This window comes from Hemicordylus capensis, chromosome 2 (assembly GCF_027244095.1).
Source record: "Hemicordylus capensis ecotype Gifberg chromosome 2, rHemCap1.1.pri, whole genome shotgun sequence".
Lineage (NCBI taxonomy): Eukaryota > Metazoa > Chordata > Lepidosauria > Squamata > Cordylidae > Hemicordylus > Hemicordylus capensis.
Window position 1 is genome coordinate 233750869 of NC_069658.1, and position 26195 is coordinate 233777063.

At 46.2% G+C, this 26195-nt stretch overlaps 1 protein-coding gene across 5 annotated transcripts in view; it reads right to left on the reverse strand.

Moving 5' to 3' along the window:
• The window catches only part of LOC128343362 (major histocompatibility complex class I-related gene protein-like), a 50521-nt gene that overhangs the window by 12918 nt on the left and 11408 nt on the right, over positions 1 to 26195 (reverse strand). For 2 of the 5 annotated variants that reach the window (XM_053292308.1, XM_053292304.1), the window contains exons 1-6: positions 24536 to 24666; positions 14971 to 15137; positions 8346 to 8621; positions 6938 to 7213; positions 3483 to 3755; positions 294 to 569 (exon numbers count right to left, since the gene is read on the reverse strand). In XM_053292308.1, coding sequence (XP_053148283.1) covers positions 294 to 569; positions 3483 to 3755; positions 6938 to 7213; positions 8346 to 8621; positions 14971 to 15037 — 1168 coding nt within the window. In that variant the 5' untranslated portion in view covers positions 15038 to 15137; positions 24536 to 24666. Of the gene's footprint in view, positions 1 to 293; positions 570 to 3482; positions 3756 to 6937; positions 7214 to 8345; positions 8622 to 14970; positions 15138 to 21642; positions 22007 to 24535; positions 24667 to 26195 lie in introns of those variants that run through there. The other 3 variants (XM_053292305.1, XM_053292306.1, XM_053292307.1) reach the window with 3 other exon arrangements.

A 26195-nucleotide genomic window follows, 5' to 3' on the forward strand; every position in this document is an offset into this window, starting at 1 on the left:
TCCTGCCTGATTTCTCCTCTTGTGGAAATGCCATTGTGTGAGGAACTCCTTTTCCATCCCCTCTTGCTCCTCAGGGTCAAGCAAGATCCTGCTTTTGATCACTGGGGGGAAGGAGAGACATCTGTGCTCAACTCCACTTCTCTATGACACCCAAAGGAGACAAAGGGTGCATGAAAAATGAAACCACCTTTTCACTCTCTCCCAAAAGAAGCCTCTCCCCATCACCTGCACTTTGGAAAACTGGAAAAATATTAGGGGGTGTAGATTATGTGCCCCTCCCACCCTCCACTCACCCCAGCTTTGGTTATAATCATTCCTCATGTTCACCAGGCTCCTTCTGAAATTTGCCTCCCAATTCTCCATGGACTTAGATTTTGAGTCCCAGTACTGGGCATTGTCGTTCTCCACCTTCTCCATCCACTGTGCGTGGGGCAGGGGCCTGTTGATGCTGCTGTCATAGTAACATGTGGGCTGATCATCCACAAGCTCCAGAGCCATGAACTCAGGAAGCCCCCGGCTGGCCTCCGAAACCCCCGTGTAGAAAAAGCGCAAGGAATGTGAGGAGGAGCCTGCAAGATAAAAAGGGAGGGGTCAGGTTAGGGGACCTGGAAATGAAAGCACCCGCAAAGAACCATCCATCACAAATATTGCTTTTCTATGCTTTCCCCAGTTGAGAAGCTTGGGTGAATGATCTTATTTGAAGGGGGATGTCTGGAAGCACAGAAGCAATGGGAGACAGAAGAGGAGATTGGATCGGGAAAAGGGAACACTGAACAATTGCTGTAGTCACAGCTCAGGTCTCTGATCAGCAGATTTCACCATCAAATCTGTCTAGGTTTCCCCCCAGATCACCAAAGCCTCTTCTGATGACAAATACCCTGACAGCTGAACTATTACCCCGATGAGGACACTCGCACCAGATACAGATGCTGATTATGTCCCTGCTGGATCATACAGGAGATTTTTCACACATGGCTTTATGCCTCGGGGTATCTGAAGAGCAAATCTGCTTCACAGCAGATTCACAAGACTTTTACTTCAGGGTATTAACTGACAGTTCATATAGCTGCTGGCTCCTCCCCACACTCCCCGGCAGATCTTTTTCCTGTGTGTTCGCACCTACCTGGTCCTCCAACCAATCAGAAATCACACCACAGAGGAAGAGGTGAGAGAGCTTTAAAAAAAAAAAGTTTGACAGCTAAGAGCGCAAGACCAGCATAACGCATTGCCAAACAGCTGGATCAAAGAGCAGGATGCTTAACCCTTGCCTTTGTAAATGACTGCCTTCATCACACAATGTTTACCCCACACACACACACACACACCCCTAATGGAAACAGCCTGGACAACAAAGGGCTCAGGTTGCATCCATTCTGCATTTCTAAAGCCTATGTAAAACATAGCAGACTTTGCAATCTGTGTTTGTGTTTCACTCAGGAATTTCTCCTTCACCCTCCCTCAACAGAGTTATAATAATAATAATAATAATAATTCGATTTCTATACCGCCCTTCCAAAAATAGCTCGGGGCGGTTTACAAAGAGAGATAACAAACAAATAACATGGCTCCCTGTCCCCAGAGGGCTCACATTCTAAAAAGAAACATAAGACACACACCAGCAACAGTCACTGGAAGTACTGTGCTGGGGGTGGATAGGGCCAGTTACTCTCCCCCTGCTAAATAAAGAGAATCACCATGGTAAAAGGGGCCTCTTTGCCCAGTTAGCAGGGATTATCAACAATCTGCAACAAGACACACACACATCCAGCGCTTGCAATACAGCAGACCATACCCCAAACAGCTGTCAAACTCCCCTTCATTGAGTTTTTTGGGGGAAACCCAGATTTACTGGCATGACTACCCCAAACATAACAGAGAAAACTGTGGGGCATAACAGAATCCCCAGGTTATTTTTCAAAAGTCTCTGAAACTAGAGAAATTTTTTTAAAAAAAGAGATATACTTCAGGCTAAGCCAGAATTCAGAGCCTCCATTCGGAGAAAATCAAAGTCATGTCTGTCCTGTTCCCTGATAGCCCGCAGGGATGTCGGGGTAAATCCAGCGAATATGTGGACTGGCACACTCCAATCAGGAGTGTATTTGAAATAAAAGCCCTATGTGAAAAGCCTCCAGGGAAACACCGCCTCCCCCGCACCCTGACACACAGAGGTGTACCTATGTAATTTTGGAGCCTGGATCTAAAGTCCTTTGGAAACTCCATCCCCCACCCCCAGCCTTTGCAAGTTAAGCATCATCCCTCTACCCAAACACACCATGAAACACACAGTATGTCAAGAATGCAGTATGTCAAGAATAGGGATGTGCACATAACCGGTTTGCCCGGTTCGGTTCGAATTCAAACCGGGTTTGAACTAGGAGAGGGAGATTCGGTTTGGGTTTTGCTCGAACCCCCTGGTTCGGTTTGAATTTGAACTGGTTTGGACTGGTTCAAACCTCTAAAAGTGGGTGGGGTGGTAGCTGGCACCCATGGGTACCTACCACCCAAACACCAAAGCAATCAGACATTCATGTGATTTTTTATGAATTTTTGAAATTTATTTATATATTTTTTCATATGGTATAATGGGACTTGAACCAGCACATTATTCCCTATTGTGGAGCACCCACAAGTGTCAACAACCACCCAAACCCTGAAGCAATCGGACACTCCTACTATTTTTTATGAATATTTTAAATATTTTTAATTATATTTCATAGAGTATAATGGGACCCGAACCAGCCCATTATCTCCTACTGTGGAGCACCTAGGGGCACAAAAGTGGGGTGGGTGGTAGGCACCCAGGGTTGCCTACCACCCACAAAACCCCAAGGCAAGTGTATGTGTCTATAAGTTTTTTCTCCATAAAGAAGCATGGAGGTGTCTGCAGCCCCAAAACTGCACTTGGGGGGTGCTGGGGTGGCCCAGAGCGAGCGGGTGCTGGAGTGGGCTGCTGGGGGGGTGCTGGGGTGGCCCGCATGCACCCACAAGATCTGCACTGCTCTGCACAGCACAAATCTCTGGAGGCTAGGACCAGTTTTCCTGACCTCCATGGATCCGTTGCGCATGGTGCATTGGCGCACCAGGATTGCCCATGATCCTGACGCAGCACACGAGCAGCTGAACCCAGGCAGGACTACCCAAGCCTGGGTTTGGCTGCTTGTGTGCACAGTCTCAGGGTGATGTTATAAAGAGAGAATGCCAAGGGGAGCAGAAGGGAAATGGTCAAGAGCTACAGGCAGAGAACATGAAACACCCTTGGAACCAGCCACCTTGCAGAGGGAAAGCAGCATTCTGTATAGGATATTTCCTCTTCTAGCAGTCTCCAGTCCCCAAACTCTACTATTCACCTCCCAGATATGGCCTGAAAGGTAATCCTGAAGGAGCCCTCAATCCACAGACCAAATACCCAGGAGAGAACAACCTCCCGGAATCTGCCACCCATACCCCAGAGAACCAGCCCTTCCTCTCTTATAGGCTCTCACCAGACCCTTTCCAGGGAATCAGCAGAGGTTCTGGCAGGCTGGCATGTTCCACAGAGCACCAGTAGTGGCCCCTGTCCATGGGATCAATCTGGATACTGATCCAGGCATGGTAAGTCCCATCTGAGTTAGGAACAACCTGTCCATGGAAGGTCTTCTCTTCATTCTTCCTCCAGGTGATGGTGATCTCCTTGGGGTAGAAGCCGTAGGCCTTGCAGAGGAGGGTGTCCCAGCCATCACCAGTTGCCTTACGCGCAACCTTCACCACTGGGATCTCTGGAAAAATGGCAACATTTCCAGCATTATCGATAAGAGCACCTTAGAGCAGGCACTGGCAGGGTGGATGCTGTCACTTAAGAGCAGCAAGGGAACTCAGCAGTCACCCAGTCTTACTCCTGAGATAGATCTGCAGCATCCTCTTAGTAGAAAATTTCCATTGACAATTATCCCCTTCCATTTCTCAGCATCTTCCTACACAGGAAATACTGGCTGACATACGGCACAACATTTCATCTGCTTTTTACCCAAATCTGTGCACAGCTACTCAGGAGCACTCTTGCACAAATGGATGAAATAAGGGGGGTAGCAAGGGGAAAGTGGGACCATATTCACTATATCCCCACAGTGCACCCTCTCAGTGGTAGCATACACACTTAGGTGTGTGTATACTCCACTCACACAGCTCCACCCAGGGGCATATCGAGAATAGCACAGGCAGGGCACATGCCCCGGGTGCCACTTGAAGGGGGGCGCTATTTTTTAAAATAATTTTTTTTAAAAAAAATGGTGATCAAAAACAAAATGGTCACCACGCATGCTCAAATGGCCTCTGTGAGGCCCTAGGCCATGCCAGGCCTCACAGAGGCCATTTGAGCATGTGCAGCAGCCATTTTGTTTTTGGCGGCCATTTTTTTTTAAAAAAAAAATTAAAAACGCCCACTGCACCTGCTCAAATGGCCTCTGTGAGGCCCTAGGCATTGCCAGGCCTCACAGAGGCCATTTGAGCATGCATGGCAGCCTCCAAAATGGCCACCACACTGATCTTTGCAGGCCCAAACAGGCCCAAACAGGCCTGATCTTTGCAGGCCCAAACAGGTGGTGAATTGCCAGCGGGGGGAGGGGGAACCTTTGCAGACCTCCCCCCCAACCTTTAGGAAGCCCCCTGAAGGGGCTACAGGTAAAAAAAAATTAATATAATATAAGTCACTGTACACATATTCAGTTTGGCACTATGCACAGAGAATCAGGGTTGTGAATACTGAGCTGAAGCTTATGTGCTAGGATTGTATTCATTTCCTGCTTCTTGTGATAAGTGAGTTAAATGTGATGTCTTAATAATATGGCTATTAAGGGTGAGTTTCTTTGATCAGTGTGAAATCCTTAGTATTAAGGCCCACTGGGAGTTTCTTGCTCTCTTTCTCTCATTTTAACTCTCTTTCTGAAATACTAGAATATATTCCAAGTATGTGCACAGTTTACTCTGCATATCCTTTAATTATTTTCAGAGTATCTGTGAAAAGCCAAATTATCCATTTTTTTAAAAACGTATGTAACAGTGATGCTACAATGCATAGTAGAGAATTAGACAGGCACTTCTGTTTAGTTTTCCAAGTACACCTTCACATAGTATTTGGGTATTTCATGAGCCCCAGCATACTGAAGTTTTAAGTTTTCCAGCATTTATTGGTCTGGCTACGTCCACTGCTAAATAGTTTTTGAATGATTAAAAGCTTAACGAGCTTGACTTGAATTTTTGAGCTGATATTATGGTAAAGTTATCTGAAAGATGGGTGTCAGATGTTTGGACAGGGGACGCAATTTCATTGCTTGCTCGAGGAGAGCTGGTCTTGTGGTAGCAAGCACGACTTGTCCCCATAGCTAAGCAGGGTCTGCCCTGGTTGCATATGAATGGGAGACTTGATGTTTGAGCACTGCAAGATATTCCCTTCAGGGGATGAAGCCTCTCTGGGAAGAGCAGAAGCTTTCAAGTTCCCTCCCTGGCTTCTTCAAGATATGGCTGAGAGAGATTCCTGCCTGCAACCTTGGAGAAGCCGCTGCCAGTCTGTGAAGACAATACTGAGCTAGATAAACCAATGGTCTGACTCAGTATATGGCAGCTTCCTGTGTTCCTACATTAAATCGCCATCCTAAGCAGGATGGAGGCCTGTAGCCAATAGTTAATAGTAGACAACTAAAGTGCAGCCATGACATACAAAAGGAAATGTCCATGTCTGATAATGCCAAAAATTGTTTTTAAAAAATCCCCCCTCTTGTTGAAGGACCAGGGTTTTTAAGAAAAAGGCTAGGTGGGGGAGTGGATTTGCTTGGCCAAATTTTGGGACTCCTGGCCTGTTCTCCACACACTTCTGGGCAGCTGTTCAGCACATGCACAGCCTCACCAAACAGACTTGGGTGTTACTCACACACACACTGATGGTAGGTAGCACCAAATCTCAACATCACTACCCCCAAATGGTTTCTTGAAGATATTAAAAGCATGGGGAACATACAGAAACTTCTAGCCAATGGCGAAGGGGGGGAGCTATCTAAAGATCTATCTACATTTCTAAAGAGAGTATCCCTCTTATCATGCTAATGATTCTACATCAGTGCCTCTTCCTATTTGTTTTCAGAAAAAGTAGCTAAAAACCAGCATTTTAAAAATCCAGAAATACACTGAGATAAGCTAGGATTCAGAAGACAAAGCCTGATTTGTATGTGGAGTGGGTCCAAAGATCTCAAAGGGTCTTCGGGGTACGTTTGGCTGGTGTGTGAACATGCACACTCTCTTCTGAAGGAGATTCGGGGTAAAAGCCCTGTCTGCAAAGCCTCCTGGCACTGTGCAGAGACAACCATACCCAGACCATGCCTCCCCCAGCTCTGGCGGGTCTCCTGTAAAGACAGCAGAACCCTCTCGAGCACCAGAGCCATCTCGGAAGGTGTGCAGGAGCAGGGGCGTTGCGAGGGGAGAGGGGACTCGTGTTCACCCTTCTCTTGGGCTGCCTCTTGGAGTAAGGGAGATAGTGGAGAAGTAAGGGGGGTGGAGTTGAGGGACACTCAGGAGCCTGGGTTGTTTGAGCCCATCCGCTCAAAGATAGCTACACCCCTGTGCAGGAGCATTAGGAAGTACAGTCCTTCCCAGTGACAGAGCTCTATGGGGAAAGCGCTGTGAAGGACTACACATCCCAGCAGTCCACGCTCACCTTGTATGATCGTGCTGGGGCTCAAGAGGGCTCTTGTTTCTTTTGAAGACCATCCCTTGCCTGCTGCTCGGGAAAGCATGGTACTCAGAGATCAGCGCAGTGGGAAATGGCTCCCACCATGGAATGTTTTTTTGCCAAAGTGGCCCCTGCCTGAACAATAGTGAAGATCAGTCGCCCTCCAACTCATTGATTCTACGGTCTACTCCCAGATTTCCACCCCCTTTGTCATGTAATGTGCCCCCTTTCCATCCTTACCTTTCCTTAGGAGGGTCTCATTTCCATAGGCCAGGTACTTCTGCAGCCAGTTGATGCAGGTGACTTCCAGGTAGCGCTTCTTGTCCTGCGTCCTCGTCTGCATACCATCCCACTTTCTCTTGGTCTTTTCAGCCACTGCATCAACTGCCGTCCAGGTGAGGGTGTCCTTGTCAAAACTGATAAAGTCCCTCCCATCGTAGCCATATCGCATATACCCCCCTTTCTGCCCATCCTCGCTCAGGTGGCAGCCATACATTTTCTGCCAGGTATGAAGCCCTGTAAGGAATGCACAAAAGCAAGCGTGTCAGGACAGAGTCGGACATTCCTTCCCAGTTCCTGGCCACCCTCTGTAAGGTCAGATCTCACAACACCTCTCTTTCCTCCCATTCTGCCTTTGGCACCCTGGAGTGCGGGGAGGAGGAATCTGGTTGCTTCCCCACAAACTATAGAAAGAGGAAAGAGATGTAGGAGGGCAGGAATGAGTGCATTGGGCCTAGTTCAAGAGAAGGGGTTGATATTTGTCTTCTTTTCCCAAAACATCTCCTTCAGCCCTTCACAGCATTGCTTTCAAAAGGGAGGTTGACATTTTGCATCCTCCACCACCACCATCCCCCAAAAAGCTTCTGCTCTGCTTTCCTCCATTCTTACTCAGATGACCTGTTCCACAGAAGAAAAGTCATAGAGGGAAAGCTTTTTGAAAGGTTCTACATTGCCCATGATGCCAAATGGCAGGCCAAGATGGATTTTGCCCCCTTGTGCTCATCAGCAGCTTTCCAATTCCCTCATCCTTTCCGTGCCACTCCCAAACCTTCCAGAAGCATAAAATAATCTCCCCACACTCTCCCTTGCACAATCACTGGCTTTAAAGTGATTAAAGTTTAAATGAACTCAAAGTTGCATTATTCACCGTTTCATTATCCACGATGGGAGGCTGGAACAGAACCCATGTGAATAATGAGGACCACCTGCACAGGGGGAAATGACTTGCCTAGCAAGCATGAGGGCGCCAGCTTGAATCCCCACTGGTATGTTTCCCCGACTATGGGGAACACCTATATCAGCCATATAGGAATATGCTAAAAGGCACCATCTCATATGGTGTGGGGGGAGCCAATGGTAAACCCCTCCTGTATTCTACCAAAAGAAAACCACAGAGCTCTGTGATCGCCAGGAGTCGACACCCGCCGACTCGACAGCACACTTTACTTTACTTTTACTTTACTCTTACTTTACTCTTACTTTACCTGCCAACATGTCCCTATTTTCTCATTCACCTGAATGAGAAAATAGAGACAGGTTGGCAGCTAGAGGCAATTGATATTTTCCCCCTGCAGAAGCTCCATTTACTTTGCCAACCCCCGCAATTTTACATCCCACAGAACTGAGATCTTTCCTACCCTCCACTCACCCCCACTGTGTTTGTAGCTATCTTGCAAGTTCGCCAGGCTCGTTCTGAAGGTTTCCTCCCAGGACTGAGTGGTCTTGGTGTAGGAGTCCCAGTACTGGGGATTGTCCTTCTCCAGCTTCCTCGTCCATGGTGCTCGAGGCAGGGCCTTTTTGGTGGTGGTGTCATAGTAAGCAAGGTATTGGTCATCCACGAACTCCACAGCCATGAACTGTGGCAGACCCTGACTAGGCTCTGAGACTCCCGTGTAGAAAAAGTCAATGGAATGTGAGGAAGAGCCTGCAATAGAAAAGGGAGGGGGCAGGGTTAAGGGACCTTCTGCTGAGAGCACCCCCAAACAACCATCCCTCACATATCCTTCCATTGTACTGCTATACCCATTTAGGAAGTCCTCAGTGATTTATTTTGGGTTGAGGCAATTGTCTATATAAGCACAGGAGATGTCCTAGGCAGGAGAGGAATGTGAATCAAGAGAGATGAATCCCCAAAGAGAAAGAGGGGACATAAGAAGCAATTAGGGGCTCCTGAAGGGGAGTCTACTCAGGGGCTCCTGAAGGGGACAAAGTAAAAGTCAGGTCTACAGGGAACTTCATGTATTCCTGTGATTTTCCCATGGAAAATCTCCAAACCCATCATCATATCCTCTTTTGCATCTATCCCCACAGACTGCACCGGAGAAATCATGGCCTCTCCATCATGGGCTCCATTGAGGTGAATGAAAGCATGAATCCAGTGCATGGATCTTCTCCTAGTTTTTTGCATGGGGTTCCCTTCTCCAAACACACCACCACATCACAGACCACTTCATGTGCATTGAATGTATCATAAATAGAATGCACCATAGAATCATTAATCTCGATTCATGCTACCACAGCTCAAAAACACGGATCCAATGCACAGATCCCAAGAGATCCTCATTATTTGTTTACATAGATTTCCCTTAGATTCACCAGCAAATCCCATATCGCATCTACGTCTGTAGACTGGACTATAACAAAATCACAGATTCTGTTGGAAATTCTCTGTGGTGAGAGAATCCCTTTTTCATTATAGCAGAGTGCACAGAGGCACAACACAGCGGAAATTTAGTTAGGCATGCGTGTATGCTGAGAGTAAAGTAACTTGGAGCCAATTCATAGTTTCAAATAAATATATAAGGCATTTATTAAGGAACTCCATTCTAGATAGGAAAGTGAGGAGTTAGGATCTCTAATCTATCTATCTAGCTGGATGCAGATGGATTCTGCATCCTCTCTGCACATATGGTGCAGGGAGAGAGGCTTGCCATGTTGCAAGGTAGGAGGCCAGGTAGGGAAGAGGAGAGAGGAAGGAGGAAGTTGAATCCCTAAGAGTAGCAATCTACATTTCAAAGGGATAGCATCAGAGCAGTGGAGAAGGGATGACCAATGTCTTGACTCTCTAGCCCTCTGACTTACTAATCTGTCCTCCACTGTCTGAGGCAAAGAGACAGCGCAAAGTCCTTTAACTTCCAACAGATTCAACACTTTGTGATGCCACCATGGTGTAAAAATAAGGATCTAAGAAATACCTCCTCACTATTTTTAATGGAAATGCTCATTAGCAGCCCATCCTAACAAGCTGGAGTGGCAGAAAGCAAACCCAGCTGCTTGGGTACCAGCAGCTGCTCACTTGCTGCTTTCTGGGCCTGCCCTGGCTGTAACTGAGCCATGAGGGCTGGTCATTCATCGGGTATGGGAGGGAAATCCCCAACACATATCATTCATCCATTCGATACTATTTATTTTTATTATTTATTTATTTATTTATTTATTTATTTATTTATTTGTCAAATTTGTACACCACCCCAAACTTTCGTCTCTGGGCCATTAACAATAGCATAAAACCAGTTTTAAAAAACATATACAAAAACTTTAAAACAATTTAAAAATAAACCAGAGATTAAAACCCCCAAATTTTAGGAAGCTGAGAAAGCTTGGGCGAAAAGATGGGTTTTCAGGTGTTTTTTGAAAATTGTCAGAGATGGGGAGGATCGTATCTCAGCAGGGAGTGCATTCCACAATCTAAGGGCAGCGACCGAGAAGGCCCGTCTTTGTGTAGCCACCAAACGGGTTGGCGGTAACTAGAGACGGACCTCCTCAGATGACCTCAATGGGCGGTGGGGCTCGTAGTGAAGAAAACGCTCTCTTAGATATTGACCATAGTATCCTTCTGGAACGTCTGAAGGGATTGGGGGTGGAAGGCACTGCCATGCAGTGGTTCCGCTCCTACCTCATGGGCAGATTCCAGATGGAGTCTCTTGGAGACTGTTGTTCAAAATCTGACTCAGTATAAAGTAAAATATAAGAACATAAGAACAGCCCTGCTGGATCAGGCCCAAGGCCCATCTAGTCCAGCATCCTGTTTCACAGAGTGGCCCAATGTAGGTAGCTTCCTACATTGTTATGATAATAAAGAAAATAACTCTGTGTTAAAAAAATGTCTTTCCCTCCAGTTACCACAGAGGTCTGGCAATGCAGAGGGGTGGCGGGAGGTGAGTCATATAATGAGGAAGCCAAACCCTCACTGCACTTCCCCTGCACTTTCTATGTTAGGAAAGAACTTGATAGTGAACTTGAGAGCATCGATAAAATTACAACATTTCAACCTCAGAAGGCCACACTACTCAGGACAGCACGAATACTATGCTGCTACTTTTAATTTTTCTTTAGTTTAGACCCTTGGAAAGGGCTCGATAATTAAAGTACCAAATCCAGTCAATAACATTCTAGTAGACTGTATGTAAATAGCATAAAATAATAATAATAAATTAGTTGGACATTGGAAGTGTTTTATCACGACAATAGGCTTCTACTACTACAAATGGGAGGAGACCTGGTCTTGTGGTAGCAAGCATGAATTGACCTCTTTGCTAAGCAGGGTCCACCCTACTTTGCATTTGAATGGGAGACTATATATGAGCACTGTAAGATATTCCCCATAAGGGATGGAGCTGCTCTGGGAACAGCATGTTCATGCTTGTGTGCAGAAGGTTCCAAGTTCTCTGGCATCACCAAGGTAAGGCTGAGAGAGACTCCTGTATGCAAACTTGAAGAAACTGCTGCCAGTTTCAGTTTCAGTTTGTCTACTGAAGCTGCTGCTCAGTAGAAGGTTTCAAGTTCCCTCCCTGGCTTCTCCAAGATAGGACAAGATTTTTTTGATTTTTTTAATAGGACAAGATTTTTTTAATTGAACCAACAAACTACCCAAGCATACAGTACGTTGCCAAAGCACAATTATATACAAAGTGGTTGTTTGTACATGATATATCCACAAAGATTTACACACAATGATTTTGAAACTGACAAGGTTATGAAGTATATGCAAGTAGTACTGTAACTCGGGGGTGGGGGATTTCAAGGCACATCCAAGACAGGGCTGAGAGAGATTCCTGCCTGCAACCTTGGAGAAGCCGCTGCCAGTCTGTGAAGACAATACTGAGCTTGATAGACCAATGGTCTGACTCAGTATAGGGCAGCTTCTTATGTTCCTATGTTCCACCTTTGCAAGCTGCACCGCCAAGATTTAAAGGAGTATAAAAGCAGCAAACATGCTTGCTATTGAGATAGGCAACTCTCTGTACAGTATATGTAAACCACTGTCTTTACAGCTTCTGTGCTGCAGAAGTTAGGATGGACAACTTAACCTGTAATATCCACACTTTTCAGACCATCTTTGCAAATTGAAAGCCTCTATTTTATATTATGAAGAGTTGGCTTGTTTGCTTACTTGCAGTATGAATATGACAAATATTTATATACCCCTTTTCAACCCAAGTTCCTAAAGTGGTTTACATAGATATAAATAAATAAATAAATAAATAAATAAATAAGATGGCTTCCTATCCCCAATCTTAAAAAAAGAAGCATAAGATAGACACCAGCAAAAGCCATTGGAGGAATGCTGTGCTAGGGATGGATAGGGCCAGTTGCTCTCCCCCTGCACAATAAAGAGAATCGCCACTTTTAAAAAGTCTCTCTCTGCTCAGCAGGCCAATAAAGTCATACTTCCAAATGACCTACAGATACCAAATTTTGCATACACAATTCTGCCACTGAAATCTGTGCAATGCACTACGTTTTACACCAGAATATATTCAGGAAATTTTTTAAAAATGTTCTAGTCTTTTGGAGAAATTCTGAATATCATACTTCCCAATTACCTACAGTTTCCAAATTTTGGTGGAACAATCCTGCCTCTCAAATTAGCTGGATAAACTGCTTCTTACACTGGAATATGCTCGGGAAAAGATTTAATTTTATATATTTTTTTAGAATTCTAAATATAAATATATTTTATCTGTTATTCTCAGCAGATTGTTAACATGCTTTAATCAGATCACTAATTCCAAAATGACAACATGCACAAGAAAAGAAGAAACTCTTTCTCAGATTCACATTTACTCTGGTTTAAACTTGCCATATGGTCACTATTCAATAAAATGAATAACATTTGAAGTTCAAATCCTACACGTCGAACGGTTCTTCTACTTCGCTTTTGCAAGCACATTAATAAAAGATTTTAGTGTACATATTTAATTTCTTGAACTTTCCTATTGATGTATTTGAATCCACAAAAGGTGAAAATTGTGTACGTGCTTAGCTAATGTGTTTACTTTAGCGGAAGCTTAGAGCCTTGTAAAGATAAAGTGATGTCTTAGTTAGGAAACAGAAGTCTGTGGCTCATGCTGATAAGGCATATCCTGTTTTCTTATTGTTGTGTGGCAGATGTTTATTTGAGCTGTGTTGTTGTTGTTGTTGTTGTTGTTGTTGTTGTTGTTGTTAATAATAATTCAATTTCTATAGCGCCCTTCCAAAAATGGCTCAGAGCAGTTTACACAGAGAAATAATAAATAAATAAGATGGATCCCTGTCCCCAAAGGGCTCACATTCTAAAAAGAAACACGAGATAGACACCAGCAACAGTCACTGGAGGTACTGTGCTGGGAGTGGATAGGGCCAGTTACTCTGCCCCTGCTAAATAAAGAGACTCACCACGGTAAAAGGTGCCTCTTTGCCCAGTTAGTGTAAGCACTAAGCTAAAGTATAAAGACCTACGGAAATTGTAATTCAGGATCCCAAAGGTGTGAACCAGTAGGTACCGCTTTGTATGAAGCAGTGCTAAATAAAAGCCTTGGAAAAGTCTCTCCTATGTCTGGTTACTCTTCATCAAAGAACTCTGATAAGAACCCAAGAAGGTGCATTTAGGCACATCACTATAAGTGCAATCTACAGAAAAATGTTTCTGCCCAGCAGGGGCGTAGCAAGGTTGGAGTGGGCCCAGAGACAAGATTTTAAAATCCCACCCCCCCCACCCCGAAGCTCAGCTCATGAAGTAAAGAAATCTTAAATGAGGCTGAATAGTGGTAACAAAAAGCATAGTAAAACAATACACACACACATATGTATTTACATATATAAATAACCTATGTGCCACAACAGAACATCATCCTAAATTATTTTTTAAAAGGTTTTGTAAATTGTGGACGCTGCAAGTCATTTAATGGTCCTAGAGAAAGACATGCTGTTCTCGTAGCTCCAGGTCTTAACACTCACATCAATTTCAGAGGATGAATACAACTGAAGGAAACCCGAGCGGGTGCATGGCTGCGGGAGTCCGTCATGTGACTTGCCTCTGGGCCCCCCCCCCAAGGCAGTGGGCCCCCAGACAACTGTCTCCCCTTGCCCTATTATAGTTACGCCCCTGCTGCCCAGGCAATGACAGATCTCATCTACTAATAACTCTCATATTCAACCAAAGGTTTAAGTAAATGAACAGGGAATTGCAAAGGGTTCATAAGAACATAAAGACAGCCTTGCTGGATCAGGCACAAGACCCATTTAGTCCAGCATCCTGTTTCACACAGTGGCCCACCAGATGCCTCTGAGAAGCCCACAGGCAAGAGGTATGTGCACGCCCTCTCTCCTGCTATTACTTCCCTGCAATTGGGATTTAGAGGCATCGTGCTTATGAGGCTGGAGGTGGCCCACAGCCACCAGACTAGTAGCCATTGATAGACCTGTCCTCCATGTAAGCCCCTTTTAAAGCCACCCAAGCTGGTGGACATCACCACATCCCATGGCAAAGAATTCCACTGATTAATTATGCACGGTGTGAAAAAGTACTTCCTCATGTCGGTCCTAAATTTCCCAACCTTCAGTTTCATGGGGTGACCCCTGGTTCTAGTGTTGTGAGAGAGGGAGAAAAATTTCTGTCTACCCCACTCCATGCATAATTTTATACACCTCGATCATGTATCTCTTTAGTTTCCTCTTTTCCTAGGTAAAGAGTTGCAGATGCTGCAGCCTAGCCTCCTAAGGAAAATGCCCCAGGCCTCTGATCATTTTGGTTGCCCTCTTCTGCACCTTTTCCCATTCCACAATATCCTTCTTAAGATACAGTGACCAAATCTGTAAGCAGTAGTCCAGATGTGGCCACACCATAGTTCCAACTCTGCTCTGAATGGGAAGCCTGAAAATCTCTCCCCGCTCCCAATTTAAATGCCAGGAAAATACATTTCATAAAAGACATTTCCCATGGATAAAGCTGGGTGCAAATTCTGCTCTCCCTTCTCAGCACGTGAAGGACTGTTGCTCTCAGAGGTACTCACCAGAGCAGTGCCCCAGCAGGAAGGCAGGTGCTCCCAGGAGCAAGAACCACCAGGAAAGCAACCCCATCTGGATCAGAAGCCAGGGAGACTCTCTCACTCCCAGTCCACTCACTAGGCAATGGAAGCTCTGAAGCAAGAGCTGGGGTCAGCCGAGGAGTACATATACTCTGCCAAAAAGAGAAAAAATAGTGCTGTATTCTCTGTTGATGACTAATAGGCAAATTTTACTAGAATTGCATTGAGAGGAAAGACAGGGAGGAAGGAAAATTGCACAAAAATGATCCTGAAGTTAGTTCCTAATTCCCAGGACCTAATTTCTTAATCACAGTAAAGAGCTGCCTGAGCACCCTGAATGAGGAACTACATTTTCATGCTATTGTGTGCCAGAACAAGCTTTGGGTTATCACATCACTGAAAGGACAGAATACTGTATGAGATGCAGAATTGCTCCACCCAGCCCAAGTGTAGTGACACATAATGCCCGCAAGCAATACTTACAAATAAGCAATAAAATTTGGGTGTGTGATGAATAAGCCTGGGACCTTGACACACTGCAGGCTTTTGGGAGGCTTTACTGCGATTTCGAAGTTGTCACCAAAAAATGACACAAAAGTCCAGGGACAGCAACGGAGAAGGCCCGTTCCTGAGTAGCCAGCAAATGAGTTGGCGGCAACCACAGACGAACCTCTCCAGATGATCTTAACAGGCGGTGAGGCCAATGGCAAAGAAGACGTTCTCTTAAAAACCCAGAGCCTAAGCTGTTTACAGCTTTATAGGTAATAACCAGCACCTTGAATTTTGTCCGGAAATGTATCGGCAGCCAGTGTATTCCTTCAACACAGGAGTAATATGGTCTCTCCAAGATGACCCAGAGACCAACCTGGCTGCCGCGTTCTGAACCCACTACAGTTTCTGGACTCCGTACAAAGGCAGCCCCACATAGAGCGCATTGCAGTAATCCAGCCTAGAAGTTACCAGCACATGTACCACCATTTTGAGGTCATTCATCTCAAGAAATGGACGCACCTGGCGTAGCAGCCAAAGCTGATAGAAAGCCCCTCTGGCCACCACCTCAACCTGGGACACCAGGGAGAGAGGTTCGGATCCAGAAGCAACCCCAGACTGCGTACCTGCATGCTTTGGTGGCCAGCCTGGCTCTGCCCATCCTCTTTCCATCGGCTGGGCCCCTTCAGCCACTGGTCCAGCTCTGCCCATCCTCCTTCCATTGGCCAGGAGTCTGTGTGAGCAGGGTGCATGCAAGCATGACACCTGTGAAGTGAATACGGGCCCACTCTCCCCTCGCTACTGTATGCCCCTCAACTGTCCCTATCCAACCCCCGCATTAGTATCCTTCCAGTGGCTGTTGGTGGTGTCTCCTCTATGTTTCTTTTTAGATTGTGAGCTCTTTGGGGAAAGAAAACCTTTTTATTTACTCGAAGCATGAGACTGGTGGAGAGTTTGGCTTGGCCTGGAGATGGGTGGGGCAAGCAGGACGCGCATGCTGCGTTCACCCAGTCCCCCTCATTTGGCTAGCAAGCAGTGTACCCACCTCTCTCCTTGGAGCACAGAATGGGCTTTTGCTGGTCATCTGTTGGGGGTCAGGCAGGTAGGATTTTTTTTGGCTTTCCATAAGTTGGCATGTTTGAGGGTCTTTTTTGCCAATCTCAGACTGTTTTTCTGAGTTAGGTCTCCCGATCACAGCCGGCAGGTACAGTTTGGGTGTGGATGCCTCGGTCATCTTACAGCTTACCCTATGGGACATGTTTGGCCTGCAGCTGCAGATGATGTGAGTTGTAATTCAACAACAGCTGGAGAGCCAGGTTTGCCCACCGCTGCCCTAGAGGCTTTGCAGCTCAGGGAGTCATGGCTGGGGCTTCTGTATTCAGGGAGACATCATCAACCTTAAAGGTTTGCAGCTTGGTGATGTTGTTCTCTGTCTAGTCTTTGACCTTACCAGGTCAGCTAGGCAGAGACTCACTTCAGGGCTGTGATGTTTCTTTGAGTCAGGGTGTAATCCCTCAAGAAAACTCAGGCTGGGGACTCATAGCTAGGCCTTTGCTTTAGATTAGACCTATACCCTTGTGAGGTGGAGCACCAAATGCTATTATAATTGGGTGCTGAATTTAAATAATATTGTGGCCCTTTCCACCCAATTTTTGCCTCACACCTTCGTTAGTGTGGGGGGAAACTGAAATTCTTGCTGGATTCCTGGATTCCTCCTGAGGAGAAATTTCAGAGAATTTTCTCATATTGTTACTCCACGTCCTTGGGCCCAGAACTTCTTTTGGGATTGTGATGGTTCCTCTGCGACATTTATCTTCAATAGTCTTCAGTGATTGCCCTTGCTAGCAGGGGAATTCTATAGGCATGGAGTATTACTCCAATATAGCAAGTCCAAATATTTTTAAAATAAGGAGAATTTATTGTTTCACAAATAAAAAGAAAATTGATATTTCATAGCATCATCGGTTACAGTTTACTATCACCAAGGAAGGCTAACGTAGACACTTTGCACTTCAGAAGGGGAAACCTCTCTGAAATGAAGAATTTGGTGAAAAGAAAACTGAAAGGAAAAATCAAGAGAGTCACTTCGCTCCAGAATGCATGGAGTTTATTTAAAATCACAATAATAGAAGCCCAGTTAGAATGTACACTGGAAATGAGTCAAGGAAGTTATAAAGGGGAAGAAGAATTCCTTCCCCTTTATAAGATTTGGAAGATTTGCCCAAATGAAAAGAACAGAGAGAAACACAAATTCTGGCAAAAGAAATGCAAGGAGACAATAAGGGATGCAAAAAGAGTTTGAGGAACATTTAGCTAAAAGCATCAAGTGGAATAACAAAAACTTCTTTAAATACATCAGAAGCAGGCAAGCTGACAGGGAGGTGGTTGGTCCATTAGATGATGAGGGAGTGAAAGGGATTGTTAAGAAGGACATAGAGATTGCAGAGAAGCTGAATGAGTTATTTTCATCTGTCTTCACACAGAGGATACTGAGCGTATACCAGCAGCAGGAGCAACAGCCTTCGCTGTGTCAGCCTAATGGCCGCTTCCTGGGGCTGGAGGAAGGTACACTGGGTTCTCCATGAGACTGCTGCTTCTGCTGGTCTCCCACCCTCTCTGCGTTACAAGGGAGAATATGGACATCTTCTGCCTTGAAAAAATGTTGCAATGAATGGAAAATGTGAATGGCAACCAGCCAACAACGAACATAGAACAACCCTTTACTCTCAGTTCCAGAACGTTTCACTATTCCATAACACCTTAGAACACTTTAAGCATTACAAATCTTGTAGTCTAGATAGAAAATGCCCAGGGGACAGAGAGGATGGATCTTAAGAATTTAGTTTGGATAATCTCTATGGCATCCCGATTAATAAATTTCCACTTGTGCCCCATATAGAATTTGGGCCAAAGTTTTTAGCATCAAAGAGTTTTAAATGTGCTGGAATTATTTATCCTCCTTTCTTTTTTCTTTTTTTTAAGAACCTCTTAATGGCCATTGAAGATTTTGGTGGCTTTTGCATAATGTGCTCAATATGGGACTTCCAGATCTCCATGGGATGGAATATTACTCCAAGATATTTGAAGTTTAGCACCTGTTCAGTTCTGTTTCCCTTAACAATCCTTTTTTGCAGTCTCACTCTTTTTGCAGACATCATGATTTTCTATTTGTGAAAGTTAATAACTAACCTGTTCATTATAATATTGAATTATAGTTTTCACAGCTCTTTTAAGACCAATTGGCATATGCGAAATGACTGCCACATCGTCTGCATACAAAAGTATGGGGATATTAGGTCCCACAGTTTTTGGTGGGTGAAAATCGAAGTCAGCATGTGGCCATCGAGTTGATATAAAAATTAAATAAAGAGGGTTCCAAGATACATCCCTGCTTAACCCCATTGTAGGTGGCAATCATTTTCAAGAGCAACCTTTGGGTTGTACGTAGATCAGAAACGGAGTGAGAAAGGGTGAACATTTCAAGTGGGGGACTTTGTTTGAGTACGGCTGCCTTATAAAGTGAGAAAGGGATGTTCCTATTATCCTGGACCACATCAAATAATTGAAATCCGAGAAATTGTCATGTTGGGTGATGGAACTAAATGGAACAGGCTTGAGGCCTTCCAGCATACATACTATGAGACAAGAGAGAAGGAAGTCTGATCTCAAGAGAAGAACTGAAGAGAAATTTGATCTTGCTTACAATATTGACCTCACAAATGTGGCTGATGAAAGTGATGGACAATCACTTTGTACAAGTGATGGACAATATTGTTTGCACAAGAAGAACAAACAGCTCCTGTGTGCCAGAGAACCCAAGACTTAGAAGAATTGTGCATGACAGGAGACCCCCTAAAAGACTTCGATTTTGACACTGGATTTTAAATCAATTTATTTTTCATTGTTATAAGGGGAGGGATGAGAGTTATAATCCTTTAGTTTGTTTCTTTGTTTGGACGTTTGTCTCAGGGGGGTCCTGTAGAGAGTGTGGGGAAGGAATCTGAAAGGGAAAGGAAGGGAAAGGAGAAAATTGAGTTGCTGAATAAACTTTTAGTTACAATCTGCATGAGATTTCCTAGTATTTATGAGGGTAGCAGTGATAAAAGTCATCCCATGAAACTGATTGCCAAGAAATATATGACTGACAAAAGGAAGTACTTTTCACACGAAACATAATTAACCCATGGAATTCTCTGCCACAATATAGGGTGACAGACACCAGCCTGGATGGCTTTAAGAAGGGCTTAGATCAGGGCTGCTCAACTCTGGCCCTCCTGCAGATGTTGGCATGCAACTCCCATAATCCCTGGCTATTGGCCACTGTAGCTGGGGATTATGGGGGTTGTCGTTCAAAAACAGCTGGGGGGCCTAAGTTGAGCAGGCCTGGCTTAGATAAATTCATGTAGAACAAGTCTTTCAATGGTTACTAGTCGGAGGGCTATAGGCCACATCCAACTTAAGAGGCAAGATGCCTCTAAATACCAGTTGCAGGGGAGCAACAGCAGGAGAGAAAGCATGCCCTCAACTGATGCCTGTGGGCTTCCAGTGGCATCTGGTGGGCCACTGTGTGAAACAGGGTGCTGGACTAGATGGGCCTTGGGCCTGATCCAGCAGGGCTGTTCTTGTGTTCAGAGGAGGGAGTGGTAGGCAACCCCACTGCACAGCAGCAACCCAGCTGCCGAGGCTAATAGAGGAGAGGGGTGGCAGATATTCCTGATGCCAGTACCACGAGATGTGGTGACAGCCAAGAACCTGGATGGCTTTAAGAGGGGTTTATATAGATTCATGGAGGACAGGTCTATCAGTGGCTACTAGTCTGGTGGCTATAGGCTATCTCCAGTCTCAGAGGCAAGGTGACTCTAAATACCAGTTGCAGGGGAGTAATGGCAGGAGAGAGGGCATGCCCTCAGCTCTTGCCTGTGGGCTTCCAGGGGCATCTGGTGGGCCACTGTGTGAAACAGGGTGCTGGACTAGATGGGCCTTGGGCCTGATCCAGCAGGGCTGTTCTTATGTTCTTATCCTTCAGTCCGAGTGCAGTTCCCTTTCTCCCAGCTTCTTCCTTGACTGTTAAGCTTAACAATTAACCAACTCACTCTACTTCCTAGGTTCTGAGAACCATAGAATCAATCCCAGTACTTAGCAACAGTTGCCATGTTTACCTCACTAACCCTCAAACCAAGCAACATATGAAAACATAAACATTTGTTAGCCTGTGAGTTTTTCACAGGAATGTATACTACCAGTTATTCTTTTCTACAAATATTAGACAATTCTGGAGGGGGGCAGTGCATTCTGGCAGCATCCAAGCATACTGTTGGTTCTGGACATTATATGATGCACCTTATTGAATGGAATCTCCTGATCATGTGGGTGTGTGATTTGGGATAGTTCAGATTATTTTTATGTGGACAGAACCTCGTTTATTTTTTCTCTTCCTTGTGTACATATATAGAATGTTACTGAACTGGTAGTAGCCTTCACAAAAACAATGCACTGAGCTGGACATGAGGCTATGGCCACTTTTAGGGGAGAAGCTTCTGGTTGTATTGCTGGACATGAGGTTATGGTACCTTTTAGGGGAGAGGCTCCTCGTAAAGGTGCATTCATTGGGATATTGCGAGGTTTAACAAATATTAGTTCATTATTTTTAAGTGTTGCTTGGGCTCATCACAGGTCAATACATTTTGTGAAAGAACTTCTCTTTAGGCAGGACAGAATTCTTGCACCTCTCATAGAAAAGACATTCATCTGGTGTATATGATATGTGGTAACTGAAATTTTATTTTGCAGTGCAATGGAATTAAAACTTAGTTCCTTCTTTAGGCAGCCTACACATCTCTTTGTTTCCATAATTACTAAGGAACTGAAAACTAGGAACAAGGAACCAACTTGATCATCATGTTGCAAGGGTCTTCTATCCCCATGTAAAGAAGGAAGAAAATAAATGAACAAAGGCATATCTAGGGTAGGGCAGCCATGGTACGTGCCTTGGGTGCCACTTAAGGGGGGGCGCCATGTCAGTGACACTGTTCCACCACCGCAGGCCACCGCAGACAGTGGGCACCGCTCACCGCCACCTCCAGGTGCCCCATGCCGCTCACAGCCACCTCTGGGCGCCCTGCACTGCTCACCACCTCTTCCGGGGCCTGAGCTCCCCGCACTACTCACCGCCGGAGGTGCCGCACACTGCAGAGCCATGGCTGGATCTCGGCAGCCCCGTCACGTGTTCACTCTGCAAGTTACTTTGCCAGGCTTGGGTGCGGGGAATAGGCGAGGTGTACGTTTATGTTGGCTAAACAGCCCCTAAAACATGTTTGCTCCGCTGTCTGGCCTAGACCCATCAAAAGGAGATGAAGGTTTTGCCTGTGGTTGGATTGGGCAGGCTTGTCGCTCTCCCCTGCCCCGCCTCTTTGAGTGGTCATGCGGGAGCTGGCTCAGGGACCTGCTCTCCATGCCACGTTCTCAGCCACTGGGCAGTCAAGGGCCCCAGACCCAGAGAGTGCTCCTGAGGGCGTGCAGAGTGCATGCCGTGCCAACGCTGCTGCGGATTAGGGCAACCAGCTCCCACCTGGGAGGAAACGGGATTCCTTTCATTCATTCAGGTTCAGCGTTTGGGTGAGCTTGAGCCTATTTTTTCCTCCCAAGTTTTGCTTTTGCTCATTTCTTGCTAGAAAAATCGACAGAATAGACTAGGGTTCCAACTCAGGGTTCTGTGTTTTTAGGGACCCTCCCCTCCTTCCCCTTCTATTTTTCACAGCATCCACACCATGATTTATTTAATTTTTATTTATTTTTATTTATATACCGTCCAAAATGCAAGTCTCTGGGTGGTTTACAACAAAACCATTTTTAAAAAACAAATAAAAAGGTTAAAACCTGACAACAATCTATATAATTAATTCTCTTAGCCAGTGTGTGTCCTGAGTTTGGCGGCAGAACTCTCAACGACACATTGCGAGAGTTCCTGGGCCCAGCGAGAGTTGAGGGGGAAGAAAAAATGGTGGCGGCAGGGAGCGGGCCGCAAAACGGCCAGAGGAGGTGGCCTCGGCTGGCTGGGAGGCGAACGCGGCGGGACGGCCTGGCCTGTCTAGGCCAGGCTGTCCCAGGTATGGAAGAGGCGGCGGCGGTGACCCAACCTGGCGGGAGGTGGCAGGGCGGCCTGGCCTGGCCAGGCCATCCCAGGTATGAGAGGCGGCAGCGGCCCAACCGAGCGGGAGGCGGAGGAGGCAGGATGACCTGGCCTGGCCATCCCAGATGTGGAAAAGGCAGGAGGCATCAGAGGCCAGGATGGGAGGGAAACGTTTCGGCCTGCTGCCACCACGGTAAGAAGAGAGTGCGGGAGGGGGCTGGAGGGAGGGAGAGGGGGCAAAGAGAGTGGGGCAGGAGGGAGGGGGAGGGGGCAAGAGAGTGGGGCAGGAGGGTGGGAGGAGGGGTGCAAAAGAGAGTGGGGCTGGAGGGGGGAAACAGCACGCCCCCAAAGAGCGCACAGATGCTCTGTGCGGGTTGGCTAGTTTAAAATTTAAAAGGCTAAGACTATTTAAAATCAAACAATCAAAACAGTATCTAATTAAAGCCATTAATTAAAGCCATAAGCCATTAAAATCTCCAGGATTGCTTTTCATAGGGTTGCCAACTCTATAGCTGAACAGCTATTTTTGGGGACAGGTTTTTTTGCCCAGCATTCATTCATTCATTTAAAATATTTCTATACTGCCCAGAACTTGCGTCTCTAGACAGTTTACAATTAAAATCATCTAAAACATTAATCCAATTAACAATTAAAATCATTTAAAAGATTAAAAATATTTAAAACCCAGTATTAAAATTATTTAAAACTATACGTCTAATTAAAAGCCTGGGTGAATAAATGTGTCTTCAGTGCCTTTTTAAAAGTTGCCAGAGATGTCCCCCCCACCCCTGTTATCTCCCACAACATTATCTATCGATCTGTCTATCTATTTTACTGGACTATCAAAGCTATTGGATTCTACAGGACTGTTCTTAAAAACACCTCTGCTAACTGAGCACAGAGACACCTTTTAAAATGGTGTTTCTCTTGTATTTAGCAGGGGGAGAGCAACTGGCCCTATCTGGCCCCAGCAAAGCATCCCTCCAGTGGCTCTTTGCTGGTGTCTCTCTTTTCAGATCGTGAGCCCTTTGAGGACAGGGGACCATCTTATTTATGTATTTATTTTTTAATGTAAACCGCTTTGAGGACTTTGGTTGAAGAGCAGTAGATAAATAGTCATAGTCGTAGCCATATCACTTGCTGGAAATTGGTGGCCTTTCCTGGAAATTCCAGGCCCATCCTATGGGGTCGCCAACCTTCCTACAAACGTGATTATTCCTCCCACACTGACTCTGATCACATCATAGGCCAATTTGCATCAATGAAAGCAAGGAAGGTGCAGTTATAATTTTCATGTAGTGCCATAATTTGTTAATTAAAAGATTAACAAGCTTGACTTGTATTTTTGAGCTGATATTATAGTAAAGTTATTTATTTATTTATTTATTTAGTTAGTTAGTTATTTGAAAGTTTTAATATACCGCCCACTCCAAAGACTCCGGGCAGTGTACAAAAACATGTAAATAAGGCAACATGTAAATAAGGCAACTCGCTCTGTCTCTCCCCCGCGCGCCTCGCTCGCTCGCTCTGTCTCTCCCCCGGGCGCCTCCCTCCTGCCCCACTCTCTCCTGCCCTCCCTCCTCCCCCTGTGGAATGAGGGGAAAATGCCTTTTCTGAAAGCTGCTTTGTAATCACTTTGTTCTCATGAAATGGGAAAGTGTCTTTGCACTGGTCAAGAAATGGTTAATAGAGTCTGCAAGTTGCCTTGCCAAATTGTTTGTTTTGGTTTGTGGTAACTGGGCCTCCCAGGTAACATAAACTGGTGCCGTTAATTCTCGGATGGTAAGCTGGTGATTTACCTTCCCCCTCCCCCCACCCCAGTCCGTTCAGTTCAGTTCTCCTCTCCGCTTGCCCGCTTTCTAGGGGTGTGCACGGAACCGGTCCGGCACTGGGGTGGGGGGTTCCAATAAAAACAGGGGGGGCTCTACTCACCCCTTCCAGTAAAAAAACGTATTTCTTGTACTAATTGGGCGGCAGGGTGCCGCCCGCTTCAATCTCCTGCCGCGGGCTCCTCGTATCCATCGGGGCGGCAGGATCGCTCCAGTCCCTGCCGCCCCCTTCAAGTTAAGTCCCCCTCGGCTGGCGGCCGCCCCCTGAAGTTCCCCAGAGGTCCCCCGCCACCCCCTTCTTTCCAAAACTACCCCCATTACCAGAGGACGGCAGGAGAACTCCCTGCCGTCCCCTTCCCCCTTGCCGGCTGGGCTGCAAATGGCTTCTAGGAAGCCTTTCGCGCGCGTGCGCGAAAGGCTTCCTAGAAGCCATTTGCAGCCCAGCCGGCAAGGCGAGCGGACGGCAGGGAGTTCTCCCGCCGCCCGCTCGCTAAAGTAAGCGCGAGCGGGCGGCGGGAGAACTCCCTGCCGTCCGCTCGCCTTGCCGGCTGGGCTGCAAATGGCTTCTAGGAAGCCTTTCGCGCACGCGCGCGAAAGGCTTCCTAGAAGCCATTTGCAGCCCAGCCGGCAAGGGGGAAGGGGACGGCAGGGAGTTCTCCTGCCGTCCTCTGGTAATGGGGGTAGTTTTGGAAAGAAGGGGGTGGCGGGGGACCTCTGGGGAACTTCAGGGGGCGGCCGCCAGCCGAGGGGGACTTAACTTGAAGGGGGCGGCAGGGACTGGAGCGATCCTGCCGCCCCGATGGATACGAGGAGCCCGCGGCAGGAGATTGAAGCGGGCGGCACCCTGCCGCCCAATTAGTACAAGAAATACGTTTTTTTACTGGAAGGGGTGAGTAGAGCCCCCCCTGTTTTTATTGGAACCCCCCCACCCGAACCAAAACCACCCCGTGCCCGGACCGGTCTGGAGGCCTTTAGAATGGCCTCCGAACTGGTCCGTGCACATGACTACCGCTTTCCTTCTTTTCCTTTCCTCCACTTCCCTTGCCCAGCCAATCCGGCGCGTTCACTGCCCAGCCAATCCGCTGGGTTGCCGGGACGCATCCCCACAGAGGCACGTCTATGAGAATTAATATATCAAATACAATAAAAATGCAAATATAATAAATACTGAAGGATAAACAGAGGCTAAAACTAATCCAAACGGGGGAAATGATTAAAATGGAGTTTGAGATCCCTCCAGGGAAAAAGAGGATTTTTTTTCTTCTTAAAACTAGTCAGGGAGGGAAATTGCAAGCCTCCTCAGGGAGAGCAGTTCAAAGATTGGGGAGAAGCACTACTTTTTTCCCTACCAACTGAGTCTATGCCAGTGGGTAAGAGCAGATCCTGCTTCATAAGGCAGTATAGGACCAGGACAACATGGGGCATTTCACTGGTGCCAGGCATTCCATCCACCCCATCTTGATGTGGGCCTCATTCAATATGAATGTGTGGAAAAAGTGGACAGAGAGAAATTCTTCTCCCTCTCCCATAACACTAGAACCAGGGGTCATCCCATGAGATTGATTGCCAGGAAATCTAGGACCATCAAACGGAAGTACTTTTTCACACAACACATCATCAACTTGTGGAATTCTCTGCCACAAGATGTGGTGACAGCCAAAAACCTGGATGGCTTTAAGAAGGGTTTAGATAACTTCATGGGAAAGAGGTCTATCAACGACTACTAGGATGCCTCTGAGTACCAATTGCAGGGGAGTAACAGC